The sequence below is a fragment of the Apium graveolens genome, chromosome 6 (assembly GCF_009905375.1).
Source record: "Apium graveolens cultivar Ventura chromosome 6, ASM990537v1, whole genome shotgun sequence".
Taxonomy (NCBI): Eukaryota; Viridiplantae; Streptophyta; class Magnoliopsida; order Apiales; family Apiaceae; genus Apium; species Apium graveolens.
The window spans coordinates 216,239,233-216,255,551 of record NC_133652.1 but is presented as its reverse complement, the minus strand read 5'-3'; the positions used below and the strand labels follow the sequence as shown (position 1 = coordinate 216,255,551).

Genomic DNA, 16,319 nt, shown 5'->3' with positions numbered 1-16,319 from the left:
TCATCAGGAACATCATAGTGCATAATTTGGTTCCAATCGATATTATTATATTGCTTTTGATAATCTTATAAGGAATGATTTATCAACTGTTTCTGTTTTGGAATAATGGTAAAGTGTGGTTTTGATTCAGATTCTGATTTATGCTCATACTTACGTTGTTGTTAAATATCAAAGGTGGTATTAATATAGATGAATGATGTTGACTTCAGTATGGAATGTTGTGAGCATCAAAGTTTGTATTGATATCTAATTTGATATGACAACAAAATAAATATTAATCTCAAGAGTTCGGTTTTGAGTAAAGTTTATGATTCAATCCATAATCATTGTTTCATGTTATTGTGGTTTACGATATTTCCGTAAACACTGTTTTACGAGTTTTATTCTCGTTATGATTCAAAGTATTGCTGAAGCACGTCGCTGGAAAATATAAAAAGGGTTTTTGAATACAATTAAGGAATCAATTCTGGGGTTCCACTACTATAATTTTATGATTCAACAATTATGATTTTTAAATGTTCTGCGCTGATGCAGATGTCGGTTTTATATCAAAACGACCCTATATATGTTATAATTAACTTGCTGAGCATTTCTTTCGCTCATACTTGCCTGTTTTCAAATTTAACCTCCAGCGAGGATTAGCTTGCGCTGTTTAGCTGCGTAATTCGAGGAAGCAAAGAAGAAGCTTTTGGAAGGTGGTTGGTCCAGGGTTTATGGACTAGTGTAAGTTTTATTGTATAAAGTTGTTTATATTATATTATAATTGTGTATTTTATAGTTGGGCCTAGTATACTTCTTTTCGAAGTTATACTAGCGGGTTAAGTTTTGAGATTGAGAATTGTTGTAAAGAAATGTAAAAGAAAGTGAAAAATTTATTGATGGAATTTGGAATTCTTGTTTCTAGAACTGTAACCTTAAAAGATCTTGGATTAGTTTGGGGTCATTTATAATAAATATCTTCTGCTGGCATTTAATTTTGATTAAACAGGTTATTTTGGATTGAGGTTTCATAGTGACGACCAAATCTTCTGACCCCGGATTTGGGGGCGTTACAACATTGGGCAAGTAATCAAACTGTTTTCTCAAAACATCAACCTCGTTGCGAATATAAAATACACCACAGAGCCGGATCCCTCAGGTTTTGAGCGAGTATTTAAATCCTCTTCGAAAGGAGGATCTTAAATATAAAAATGAGTTTTGGGATCCGCCCTAACTTTTAAAAATCATTTTGAAGACTCGAAAACATTTTTAAGAATGTTTGGAGTACTGCTGATTTATTAAAATAAATCAGTCCCGATATACTAGAAATATCTGAATATTATTATTTAAATAATATTCTCATAAAGACAATCCTTATAAAAATAATCGAAGTAGAAGTTTTAAAACTCATACTTGAAATGAATATTAAATAACCAAAGATATACTTATACGAAAGTACTATCTTTATTTGAATAATCGAAAATAAGTTTAATTATCGAAACATTATTCTTTAAATAAAATAAAGAATATTATTAAATAATAAGCGGAGTCATAATACCTCGAATGAATATTATAAATAATATTCATTAAATAAAACAAACGGAGTCTTACATCCTCAAATGAATATCCAATTAATAATTATTAAATAGAATAAACAGAGTCATAAGTCCTCGAATGAATATTCAACTAATATTCATTAAATAAAATAAAGTTATCGAATAAACCTTATTCGATCAATAGTTTTGAAAACTATATCCATATATATATATAACTATATATATATATATACTCGGGAACATCGACTCCCGGTTTAGAAATATGTTCACCTTTAGGTTCCCTATACTAAGGGTATACGCAACTACTGCTTATCTTTAGCATAGGTATTATGCAACTAATAAGTATTTGAACCAACAGATATATAAATCAAGAATACGAAACAGGCATGCATATATACCATATCACATGCTCCAATATATCGCAAGAATTTGCTAATAACAAATATGCATTTATCACAAGATCATTCATATACACATATACATCACAACAACAGTATAGCGGGTAGAAAACTTGCCTGAGTGCTCCCGGATAGACTTAAGCTTAGAGTGGGTCCGATAACCTATGAAAAACAACATAAGTCGGAATTAAACCCCGGTCGCTTAAGAAACTAGACTTTAACCATTTAGAGTCCTAACGTTCGCTTTCGCGCTTAATGATTTACTTAAGTCGCTCGAGTACCCTTGGCTCCACCATTTTTAATAAATTAACCATTAAGAATTTTAAAGCGATTCTTTCGCGAGTACCTTACCAACTTCCTAATCCACTTTACATAAATTTTTCATACCCCAAATAGTCATTTAAAGTCCTTAACCAAGGTTTCAAAGTAAGGCGAGGGGTAATGGTTCGGTCGCGAAACGCCGTTACTTAAAACGGTCGTTTCTCCTAAACCGTACATCGGATTCAAACGAACCACATATCAAAACGAAACTCGTAACATGAACTATCTAATAATGGATATGGCAAAACCTAACAGGGAGTTCTCGGGTCCTGATGTTAAGAGCAAAAACAGTCTAAAGTAAATCGGACATTACGACGGCTATGTTTACGCGATTTCCCAAATTTTTACCATTCCAAATCATATCAATCCAACTACTAATCAACAACAACTCAAGATAAACATCAATGCTACTGATTTAAGTCATAATAAGTTCAAGGATCTCAATCCAATCATATATTATAACATCTCCAAATTCAACTAAATTACTTAACAATTAATCTCGAATCATGCTTATCATTCAAATTACTACTCATCCATTCTAACCATCTCCAAACTTCAACATTCAAACTTATTACCAAAGGGTATGAAGATTTATACCTTTCTTGGAGGGTGGAAAGGTACTAGGAAGCCTTATGGAGCCTCCTACAAGCTTGATCTTTCCAAAGAAATCAAGAGCACAAAGTTAGGCTTTAAAGTTTCTAAAAGTCCGATTGAAAGAACTGTAAAAATGAGGATCTTACCTTGCTTATTTGGACCAGACTTATGAATAAGAGTTGTAGACCATCTCAATACCTTTCCAACGAGCTATAGAACACAACATTTGAGTAAGTATTGAAGGAGATATGGCAGTTTAAAGTTGCTGGGTTTGTTTTGGCCGAGAGCTTTTGCTCTTGGAAGCAAAAGTCAACTTCTAATTTTTGTGTTTTATGATATTTGTTTGGTTGCTTCTCCTTTTTGCCTTGGAAAATGTTTTAGCTTTTTACCATGGTAAATTTTACGTGGCCCAAAATCAACCAACAAAACAAAACCCCTTGTCATGCTTATGTCATCTTGCACATGTCATAATGCTTCCACTTGTTCACACCTTGTTGGTTTGATGACATCATCATCCCTAACCTCCTTGATTAACTCCTAATTGCTTGCCTAATGACCGCTGATCTGTTATACGGTTCGCTTAACTTTCGTTTTCGTTTATCGTTTGAGGGATCATACCCGGGATCTTATTACTTAGGTTTCTTTAACCTTTCTCAATACATTATATTCCTTTCATGATCCTCTCTTATAATCCTTGAATTTAAATCCTTTTTATTCTGTTACCTTATACTCAATTCTTTCTGTATCTGGTAGATTTTCGGGAAAAATCAAAGTGTTCGAATTTGGATTCTGACGATCTTTACATACACTTATTTATCATATAGAGTACTAATAATATCCCAGAAGATCAATAACAGAACCCCTACATAGTGTGGCATGAAAAGTTTTCTCATTCAGCTTAATCTGCAAAATTACTATTCATAAGGGTTTCAAAAATTTCCAAAAATTGGGGTTATTACAGTCTCCCCTTCTTAAAAGGATTCCTTCCTGGAATCAGATAGAAAATGAATATGGATACTTTCTTAACATTGCACTTTCTAACTCTCGAGTAAATTTTCCCACATTGTGGTTCTTCCATCAAACTCTGAATAGTTTGATAACCCTTCTCCTAAGCACTTGTTCCTTTTTACTCTATAACCCTTCCTGGTTGCTCCATATAGGTTACATCGGGTTGCGTGTCTATGCGCTCATATGCCCCTATTTATCTGGCATCCGAATTATACTTCCTTAACATTGATACGTGGAACACGTTATGACTTGCTACATGTTCGGGGGTAGGGCTAGCTCATATGCTAACTTCCCAAAATGTCTTAATATATCCCAGGGTCCAACAAATTGTAGACTTAGCTTTCCTTTCTTTCCGAACCTCATCAATCCTTTCCAAGGGATACCTATAACATTACTAGGTCCCCTATTTCATATTCTTTGTCCTTTTGAGTCAAATCAGCATACCTCTTATGTCCATCTTGGGTTACTACCAGCCGTCCTCTGATTAGATCTATTATATCCCTGGTCCTTTGGACTACTGCGGGTCCGAGCATCTTGCGCTCTACAACTTCATCCTAACATAAGGGAGATCGACATTGTCTTCCCTCAAGGATCTCATAAGGCGATACCTCAATACTGACATATGATCTATTGTCGTAAGAAAACTCAATCCGTGTTAAGTGATCATTCCAATTTCTTTCATGTCTATTGCACAGACTCTCATTATAGCTTTTAGCATTAGAGCTTTTACTTCTCAATACCCATTCTTTTCGAGTTCGTAATCTCTACTACCTTTCGTTCCTAATATTATACTGGTTATACTTTTGCTCGTTAGTGTTCTATAACCTTTTAATAACCACGTCAACCTTAGTATCACGAATGTGTTTCCATTCCGAATACCACCACAACTTTATTACTCCTTTTTCAGCTGTTTCTATTTCCCAAAGTTTGATCAATCATATAGAAGTAAAGGAATTCGTTGAGAGATCACTATGATCATGAACACTTGTTATATCGCATAGTTAGTACAGAAGGTGGCCAGCCTTTAGTACTTGACAAGCAACTAAACAATAGATGGTATCCTACTAGGCTTCTATCACAAAGATAGATAGTCATTCGGCAATACCTCCCCTTCTGGAAGGTTGTTCTTCTCAGCTTACTTGAAATGAAAAGAAGAGAAAAGAACGAACCGAAGAGAATTGTATATATGTAAAAAAAATATTGCCATAAAATATCTGGCTTGGAATCTACCTCTGAACTATAGAGGTTTGTCATAGGAGAACAAAACATATATGTATTTATATCAACATCAAGTATTATAGCATCGTATTTCACATGCCTAAATATTTTTGCTATTCCGTCCATCATTCTATGGACCCATACTCTTCCTCGAGCTTATACACAATCACCTTTGAAACTCCCTCGACATTGAAAATCGAATCTGGGATCTCATTCTAGACATCATCGTTACTAGAATTCTATGCTTGCATCGCAACCTTCCTCGTATAGTAATACGACTCTCTATTGATAAGAAGGAATAAATATTCAATAGGTAGATAATCTACTTAACCAGTCTATTCAACGACAACTTATACATCACCACAACCCGATTAGGGGTACCCAATCTCAACATCCATTACACTGCAACTCTCACGGTTGTAATCGGCTCATTATTCAGAGAATCGTTGCTGCATTACTATGGTCCACCACTGACCTACTATCGTCATTCATTTTCCTTGGAATCTTAATAGCTAACCATACGGAGTCCATAACTGTCGTATCAAATTCTTCTAAGGAGTTAACATAATCACCTTTCATGATTCATGAAGAACACTCCAAACTCTGACGTACTTTCATGACATGAAGCATATAAAATTGCAGAAGAGTTTCAATCAAAGCAACGATAACAGGTTAATACCATTCTTAATCTTATGCCTTAAATAGAAGACTTAACTCAAGGGTTCGTCTAGTCCTTTTTGAAACATGGTCCTGACTTATCTCAAGATAGTATCTTCTGAGATAGATAGCCCGCTCATGGAGATTACACGAATTAAACCTTTACCAACTACTATTACGGTTGGGTATTGCACAGTCATCAGGAGGAATGTCAATCTTCCAAACCATAATACAATCTGCATAGCTTTAACCATCATCACTGTATTCCTTTGGCACAAGCACCTATAATTATCCTATTACCTTTAAAGTGTCGGCCACCTCTTTGGCCTTTCCTGATAGTAAAATTTCCTTACAGTCAATGTCATTTTAACCACCTCCAAATAAATTTTCTACCTTATTTCAATCACAGCTTATGTGAAGATATTTTCCTTAAAATCTGATGAGTAAAAAAAATCACCATTTTTCCATAAGTTATTGCCTCAGTCTTTAGAGGTTAATCACTGCCATGACTGACTCTCAATCATAATTAGAACATCTTTTATCCTAAGTCTTAATTGCCCTGAACAATTTCGACCATTACTGGTTCGATCCATACCTTCTTGTGGTTTAACACGTGCCCCACTTGGCATCATTATAATTACGTCATATTTCCTTTATCATAATTTCTATTCTTGAGAATTTTGAATATTATCTTTCTCCTTGTAAAACCTCTAAGGTTATCCTTGAATCGTTCCTCATGAATTCCCTAGATATAGGGCATATCAAGATACCATTTATTAATACCAGAATCATTGTCTACATACTTCTGAAAAATTTCTCCACTGATCCTTAAAGGTTGTTATTACCTTAATCCTTTTCAATTCATACTGTCAAAACTCATGATGTCCCTATTAAGGGTGAAATGCCAACCTTTATGTCCCCTAGGATTCGTTTTAAGTTATCGATGTTCTATCCTTAATTCCACCTTTAAAAAGGTACATGCATCCTTCCATGGATAAATCAAGTCATATATCCCTGATAAGGGTATCTTATTCAATCATTTCCACCTCGATAGTCTATACCGAATTTCACAATAGCATCCTTATTCAAGTTAAGGTCAATCCACATGGCCTCCAAAAGATAAAAATGGTTATCCGCTTTTCTTGCCTAATTTGGTAATGATAACAAGGATGTTCTGGAAGATATTGGTCATGTTCAACGTGAACCTCTTCTTAATAATTCCTTATTTACTTTTGTTGTTTATCTCAACAGTCACCTCAATGTTGGGATATCTTTCATATCTGGCGTCTCCCTTTCTGGGTATTATGCCACCGGTCTTACACTTCACCTTCTTGAAGGTCACTTTCTTCATCCAATTTTCTTAATTTCTTACTTTCTTGTCTCCTCAGTCTATCCGCATCTCATTATTTATCCTTCGAACTATCTCAAGGTTTCCTCGAATCCTCCCAACTTACAGGGGATAAAATATATGTATCTCTTATGCCCTCAACCATCAATTTTAACTCATGGTGAATCACCCTCATCCTGATGAATGCATACTTTTTTATTTCTATTGCTAGAGTCTTTAGGGTTTCCTCATACCCAACTCCCTTATCATACCTCAAACTCTATTGCCTTTATATTCCTTTCCACTTCAGTTTCTTTTTATTTTCCTTTCTCTTATCCTTATTTCATGAACCAACACAACATAAGTATTGATTTCAAACATCCCGTCATTCTGGATTCGTGTCCTCAGAACGAATCTTGACAACTTTTACAACTTAGATTCATAATTCACCATACTCATCCGCTTTTGTTCTAGCTCCAAAGCTTTTACACTATCTCCTTATCTTTGGGAATTACTTTCCCGAAAACAATTGACTGAACTTAAATCAGTTTATTATAATCTCTTGCTTCGTGCCTTCCTTGGCCTTTCACCAGCGGGTGGTCTCTCTCTTAGGAGGGTAAGTGACAAAAACAGTCTTTTGTGATTCGTCAATCATTCAGAATCTCAAATGATTCCTCTATTTCCTTTAGCCAGGCTCTTGCCTCGACTAGGTCAACCTGTTCCTTGGAACTCTGAGAGCTTAGAGACTTAAAGGTCCTGAAAGAATTTCCTACCGCATTGTTTCCTCAAGGTGGTGGTTGGGGATAATAGTCTAAGTTCTGTCTAGACAGGTCCATAAATTACCGTATAGGAGTACCGTCTCGGGTCTCCTTTCCTTACTCGACTTTCTGTTTCCTTAGTATGAAATGTTTCAACCTTCTCCCATAATCGGGGTTATCTTATACATTAAAAACCTTGTTTTCCACTCTATTATGTTATGGGTTCTTTCTTTCTTGATGGCAACCTCCCTGACTATCACATTCAGGGTTTGCCCTAAATCATATTCCTCAAACTATGGCTCTCATCTAAGTTCTCATCCTTAAGCTCTTGAACTTTTGGAACCCAATTTCTGTAGGAACACCTCACTATCCCCTTATCATCTTTCTCGGTATGGATCTCTTCTCCAGTCATTGACTCTCTGCCTTCATTCATCACTTTTTTCTGGCACAATATGTTCTTATCCAAAAATTCGGTCTGTATTGCAATCTCAAACAGCTTTTCGGTACCGGCTCCGGTTATCTTCACTTCTATTTCCATTTTCTCAAAATCTCTTATAAACTCTCCCAAAGACATTATTATCTTGAGTCTCTCCTTTTTACTAAGGGCATCAGCCACCACACTGGCTTTCCCTGAATGATAAAGAATCTCCCAATCATAATTCTTGACTAGCTCTAACCACCTCATTTGGCGCATGTTGAGCTCTTTCTGCGTGAAAATGTACTAGAGCACTTATGGCTAGTGTAAATCTCGCACTTTTCTCCATACCAGTAGTGCCTCCCATCTTTAGGGCAAAACTATTGCCACGAGCCCAAGCTCATGGGTGGGGATATCGAATTTTATATTCCCTTAATTGTCTTGACGCGTACGCGATTACCTTGCTGTGTTGTATAAGAAGCACCCTAATTCCTTATGCGAAGCGTCACTACACTTCACAAAATCTCATTTTCTATCCGGCAACGCCAACATAGGGAACGTCACCAACCTTTGCTTCGGTTCTTAAAAGTTGTTCTCGCATTTCTCTGTCCATTCGAACTTCTCAGTCTTACGAGTAAGCCGCGTTAAAGGGGCTACTATCTTTACAAACTTGAATGAACCTCTGGTAGTGACCGGCCAATCCTACCTCTGGGAGTTGCCCTAACCATGGTCATCGATTCCTCAGTGGTCCTTTATTCATTCTTGTCAGGATCCTTCACGGGATCCTCCTCAGCAACAATCCCTTCTAGAACAACATCCTGAACCGCTACATCCTCAATATCAACATCATCCGGTCCTGCGTTAGGACGCTCTATCGGATCCACAATACGATCTCCAATTAGTAATAAAACATCATCGCGCTGTTGCTCCTCAACCTCAGGGTTCGGAGTCCCGCTACCATATACGATAATGAACTACAATTCTATCACGATATTTATAAGGGTTCCCATAAAGGTTTTAACTATCAGTACTACGTTAGGTAGTCCGACTATGAACTTGGCAAGAGTTCTTATTATCTTAGTGAAATTATTTTAACGTCATATCATCTCTGAGGTTTATAATGCTTAGCTCTGATACCATTTCTGTAATACCCTCAAATCCGGGGTCGGGGATCCGGGCTGTCACGAGTTCCATTTCCCTTAATAACACCCAATTTTAATAAATAATCAACTACTCTGTACTGTGACCCCACAATAAACACACACACCACAAGTTATAGTCTCAGAGATGAATATCCAAAAATAACCACAAGTCGTTTTATTCCAAAATCATATGCCAATACACCTTAAAAGGGGTTCTGAATAAATTTACATTTCTTTGCCATTATTATAATTCATAAATATACATAAATCTGGTACATTAAAAGTTGAAGCCTAGCCTATTGGTAGTTCCTACCTCAGCTACAGCGACATCAATGCCTATAGGAAACTGCAGAACGTTTCCTATCCGCTCGCGAATTGGGAGTTTGGTCCTGTTCATCTTTTCTATCTGTTATTGTGTGATGAAAGAAAAAAGCAAGGGTGAGCAACAAGCCCACCAAAATAATATGTATAATGATTTACAGTATATGAGCCTTCTCATAGTACTCATGAAAGTCTTGGTCAAAAGAAATGAACCAAGTTTGATATCTTAATGCGATGAAGTCGCAAAATATTCAGTATATATACATATATACTTTTCAAAATCTTGGAAGTCCTCTTCCATGCATAATATACACAGAGTTCCAATTTATAACTGTATAAAACTATCGTTGCAAGGTGATCTCATATATCTAACCTTGTCTCAACATTTTTCTGAAAATCTTTGACATGCATAAGATAATCATTTACTAGATATAAGTTTAAAAGATGAAGTTACAAGATACTCCAATATACTTATATCTTTTTCCAAATACTACTTGAACTACCACCGTTCAAGTTATAATTAGTTCAAAAGTTCATCACCCAGATGAGACTACAAGATAAGACTTGAATAGATTCAATCCTTGAAATATCAATATAAATAATGAAGTTACGAGATACTTCATTAAGTCCCGATATATATATACACCTATATATATATACATTTCATACACTCCTTGAAAACCTCTGTTATGAAAATTATAAACAGAGTTGCAATATCCAATAAATTTTGGAAAGGAGAAAACCTTGGCATAAACCTGATATCTTGCTGATCAGACAAAGATACCAATAAGTAACCTTTTCTACTAGTAGATGGATGAATCCCCCACCGGTCATCACCCTGGTCGTATTAAGACCTTGTGCTGGACCGCCACCCGGCCTCTTACGCGTTGATGGACCGCCACCCAGCCACTTACACTATGATAGACCGTACCCCGGCCTGTTGCTTATGCCGACTCAATTGGATGGGCTTACTTCCCGAACATTGGGCAAGTAATCAAACTGTTTTCTCAAAACATAAACCTCGTTGCGAATATAAAATACACCACAAAGCCAGATCCCTCAGGTTTTGAGCGAGTATTTAAATCCCCTTCGAAAGGAGGATCTTAAATATAAAAATGAGTTTTGGGATCCGCCCTAACTTTTAAAAATCATTTTGAAGACTCGAAAACATTTTTAAGAATATTTGGAGTACTGCTGATTTATTAAAATAAATCAGTCTCGATATATTAGAAATATCTGAATATTATTATTTAAATAATATCCTCATAAAGACAATCCTTATAAAAATAATCGAAGTAGAAGTTTTAAAACTCATACTTGAATTGAATATTAAATAACCAAAGATATACTTATACGAAAGTACTATCTTTATTTGAATAATCGAAAATAAGTTTAATTATCGAAACATTATTCTTTAAATAAAATAAAGAATATTATTAAATAATAAGCGGAGTCATAATACCTCGAATGAATATTATAAATAATATTCATTAAATAAAACAAACAGAGTCATACATCCTCAAATGAATATCCAATTAATAATTATTAAATAGAATAAACAGAGTCATAAGTCCTCGAATGAATATTCAACTAATATTCATTAAATAAAATAAAGTTATCGAATAAAGCTTATTCGATCAATAGTTTTGAAAACTATATCCATATATATATAACTATATATATATATATATATATACTCGGGAACATCGACTCCCGGTTTAGAAATATGTTCACCTTTAGGTTCCCTATACTAAGGGTATACGCAACTACTGCTTATCTCTAGCATAGGTATTATGCAACTAATAAGTATTTGAACTAACAGATATATAAATCAAGAATACGAAACAGGCATGCATATATACCATATCACATGCTTCAATATATCACAAGAATTTGCTAATAACAAATATGCATTTATCACAAGATCATGCATATACACATATACATCACAACAACAGTATAACGGGTAGAAAACTTGCCTGAGTGCTCCCGGATAGACTTAAGCTTAGAGTGGGTCCGATAACCTATGAACAACAATATAAGTCGGAATTAAACCCCGGTCGCTTAAGAAACTAGACTTTAACCATTTAGAGTCCTAACGTTCGCTTTCGCGCTTAACGATTTACTTAAGTCGCTCGAGTACCCTCGGCTCCACCATTTTTAATAAATTAACCATTAAGAATTTTAAAGCGATTCTTTCGTAAGTACCTTACCAACTGCCTAATCCACTTTATATAAATGTTTCATATACCAAATAGTCATTTAAAGTCCTTAACCAAGGTTTCAAAGTAAGGCGAGGGGTAATGGTTCGGTCGCGAAACGCCGTTACTTAAAACGGTCGTTTCTCCTAAACCGTATATCGGATTCAAACGAACCACATATCAAAACGAAGCTCGTAGCATGAACTATCTAATCATGGCAATGGTCAAAACTAACAGGGAGTTCTCGGGTCCTGATGTTAAGAGCAAAAACAGTCTAAAGTAAATCGGACATTACGACGGCTATGTTTACGCGATTTCCCAAATTTTAACCATTCCAAATCATATCAATCCAACTACTAATCAACAACAACTCAAGATACACATAAATGCTACTGATTTCAGTCATAATAAGCTCAAGGATCTCAATCCAATTATATATTATAACATCTCCAAATTCAACTAAACTACTTAACAATTAATCTCGAATCATGCTTATCATTCAAATTACTACTCATCCATCCAAACCATCTCCAAACTTCAACATTCAAACTTATTACTAAAGGGTGTGAAGATTTATACCTTTCCTGGAGGGTGGAAAGTTACTAGGAAGCCTTATGGAGCCTCCTACAAGCTTGATCTTTCCAAAGAAATCAAGAACACAAAGTTAGGCTTTAAAGTTTCTAAAAGTCCGATTGAAAGAACTGTAAAAATGAGGGTCTTACCTTGCTTATTTGGACGAGACTTGTGAACAAGAGTTGTAGACCATCTCAATACCTTTCCAACGAGCTATAGAACACAACATTTCAGTGAGTATTGAAGGAGATATGGCAGTTTAAAGTTGCTGGGTTTGTTTTGGCCGAGAGCTTTTGCTCTTGGAAGCAAAAGTCAACTTCTAATTTTTGTGTTTTATGATATTTGTTTGGTTGCTTCTCCTTTTTGCCTTGGAAAATGTTTTATCTTTTTACAATGGTAAATTTTACATGGCCCAAAATCAACCAACAAAACAAAACCCCTTGTCATGCTTATGTCATCTTGCACATGTCATAATGCTTCCACTTATTCACACCTTGTTGGTTTGATGACATCATCATCCCTAACCTCCTTGATTAACTCCTAATTGCTAGCCTAATGACCGCTGATCTGTTATACGGTTCGCTTAACTTTCGTTTTCATTTATCGTTTGAGGGATCATACCCGGGATCTTATTACTTAGGTTTTTTTAACCTTTCTCAATACATTATATTCCTTTCATGATCCTCTCTTATAATCCTTGAATTTAAGTCCTTTTTATTCTGTTACCTTATACTCAATTCTTTCTGTATCTGGTAGATTTTCGGGAAAAATCAAAGTGTTCGAATTTGGATTCTGACGATCTTTAGATACACTTATTTATCATATAGAGTACTAATAATATCCCAGAAGATCAATAACAGAACCCCTACATAGTGTGGCATGAAAAGTTTTCTCATTCAGCATAATCTGCAAAATTACTATTCATAAGGGTTTCAAAAATTTCCAAAAATTGGGGTTATTACAATTTCGCTCCTTGTAACTGATCAAACAAGTCATCAATGCATGGCAAAGGATACCTGTTCCTGATAGTCACCTTATTTAACTCCATGTAGTCAATGCACAATCTCATGAAACCATCCTTCTTTTTCATAAACAGCACAGGAGTGCCCCACAGAGACACACTTGGCATGATAAATCCCTTATCCAACAACTCTTGCAACTACTCCTTCAATTCTTGCAACTCAAGTGGTTCCATTTGGTAAGGCGCCTGAGAAATAGGTTCGGCACCTGGAATAAGTTTAATAGTAAACTCCACCTCTCTATGTCGTGGCAAACTTGGTAGCTCATCGGGGAACACATCTTCATACTCCATGCCAACTGGATAATCCTCGATGCGAGGTTCATCCTTCGATGTATCCTTCACGAAAGCAAGGTAGCCATCACAACCCTTAGATAACAATTTACTCGCCTTTAGAGCATAAATTAATTTAACCCCCCCCCCCTTTCGGCTGAGACCCTTGGTATACAAATTCTAGTTTATCTGCATCCCCAAAGATCACCCTCTTTCCTTGACAATCAATTGTGGCACGATGTTCACTCAACCAGTCCCGCCCAAGATAATGTCAAAGTCATGCATCTCCATTGGAAGCAAGTTAACCTTATAATTTCTATCTCCCACAACTATCAGACACTCTCGATATACATCAGATATAATAACAGAATTCCCCATCGAGTTAGCAATAGACATATGAGGATATGATAATGAAGGTTCAACGCCAAGATAACGAACAAATGATAGAGACACAACAGAATGGGTCAAACCAGTATCAAATAACACAAAAGAATCACGTTTACCAATAAGAAGTGTTCCTGAAACGGTACTTAAATTAGCTACTGCCTGATTTGCAGTCAATGCAAACAATCTGGCTGTATGATTCTGCTGATTGCCATTGCCACTACCACCTCCTCCTCCACCAGTGTTGCGTGACACTGTACAATCCTTTGCCCTATGGGACATGCTACCACACAAGAAACAAGCCCCGATCTTTCTATAACAAGCTCTACCTGGATGACGTCCACCACATGTAGCACAATGAGCCACTGGAATCATATTTGGGTTTCCCCCATACACTGAGTAATGGCTCTGCCCCTATTGACGATTCTGCCACTACCTAGGCCCCTTCTGTCGCTAACACTGCTGATTCTGATTCTGACCAACATACTGATTCCGACCATGGAATGACTAACCACCCCTGTTCTGATTCTGTCCGCGCCACTGTCCCTGCTGACCACTGTGACCTCCATACCATTGTCTACCCTGTATAAAACCCTGATCATCCCTCGTCCTCTTGATACCACTATTAGACCTAGAAGTCCTGAAATCTATGCTTTCCTTCTCAACATCCCTTGCTGCATCAGCCACCTCTGCCACATTATCAAATTTGAATGAAATTATGGAACCCCTCAGATAAGACTTCAAACCCCATTTAAATTTATCATCCTGCTGTGCAGCAGTCCCTGCAACTGCCCCAGCAAATCCAGCTAATCTTATAAATCTCGCCATATAATCAGTAATGCTCTCATCATCGTGCTGCACAATAGAATGAAACTCCCTCAAATAAGCCTCCCTATAAACATTAGAGAAGTACTGCTCATAGAATACCTCCTTGAATCCCTGCCATTCCAAAGCCTCTACATATTGCTCCCCTCTAGTAGCTTTCACTCCTCTCCACCACCTCTAAGCATCCCACTCCAACTTATACACAACTAACCTGACCTTCTGAATCTCATCACAACCCAGTGCATCAAAATTTTTCTCGAGATGAACAATCCAATTTTTAGCATCTATAGGAGTCGGTGCTGAACTAAAAGAGTCTGGTTTCTTCTTCACAAACCTCTCCAACCATACAAACGGCTCCAACTGATGGCCCTGACCGTTTTGATTCTGATTCCCATTGCCATTCTGATTTCCATGTCCATTCTAATTTTCCTCGCCATTCTGATTTCCTTGGTTTGCCAAATCCTATTGTACAGCCTGAGCCACTGCTTTCCCTATCATCTCAGTAAGCTAAGCGGGGTCAATGTAAAAAGGATCACGTCTAAGAGGCATCTACAATATAAGATAGCGAACAAATGAAGATTACGATAACAAATATGATGAAGCAGTTACAAACAGATTCCAAAATGATGAAACAGAATGAAATAATAAAGAGCATAATGAAACAAAATTAAATGGAACACCCATCATATCGTCTACCCAACTCACAGGTCAACCTAAGAAGGTTTTCTATAAGAAAGAACCTAAGCTCCGATGCCATCTCTGTTACACCCCCTTTTTAATAATAAATGAGATATTACTTAAAATCCATAAACCTGCAACAGAGCACTATTGTATTTCTAAACAATAATTCAACAATCTAAAAATCTCCAAAATAATATTAAATCTCCAAACTGTCTAAACCAATAATATTAATATCGAATTCTCTAAATAAATAATTAAGTCTAGATAATGATAAAATCAAAAATCATAATCAATGAAAAGGGGTAGCTCTCCATCACACAGTCTCAGAATCCCCTAAGCAGCTGCTAGAAAAAGAATACGGCATGAGCAAACGCCCAGTACGGATTTCGAATACAGTTTATAAAATAAAGAGATCAGAAATAAATAACCTGTAATTTATAATAAAATAGTAATTTTTAAAATAAGTAAGGCTGAAGCAATGATGGGTTAGGATATTTCATACCGAGATCAGAACATATATAGATACACACATCATAGGGTACCTAATGCGTGCAACACAATGGATAACGTGTATGGCATATACAATGTTACTATAAATCAATACACAAATCAAACTCTGGGTGCACCCACGTAACCTGAACAAATATCAAATGCGCAAAAGCTCCTCCCA

The 16,319-nt window shown here is 36.2% G+C and overlaps 1 protein-coding gene across 1 annotated transcript; it reads right to left on the bottom strand.

The window, feature by feature from the left end:
• Nucleotides 1-13,627: 13,627 nt before the first annotated feature.
• On the bottom strand, nucleotides 13,628-14,518 carry LOC141665737 (uncharacterized). Its single transcript, XM_074471719.1, has 2 exons — nucleotides 14,066-14,518; nucleotides 13,628-13,825 (listed from the first exon to the last, which is right to left on the bottom strand). Exons 1-2 carry the CDS (start codon nucleotides 14,516-14,518, stop codon nucleotides 13,628-13,630), a joined length of 651 nt encoding a protein of 216 aa, XP_074327820.1.
• Between the last annotated feature and the right edge of the window lie 1,801 nt (nucleotides 14,519-16,319).

Excerpts from the sequence above, each read along its gene's own strand:
- LOC141665737 (XM_074471719.1), bottom strand. The coding sequence starts at position 14,518 with ATGATTCCAGTGGCTCATTGTGCTACATGTGGTGGACGTCATCCAGGT. Across the intron at positions 13,826-14,065 it reads TGGGAGATAGAAATTATAAG|GATACATCGAAGGATGAACC; the intron begins GTTAACTTGCTT and ends GCTTTCGTGAAG.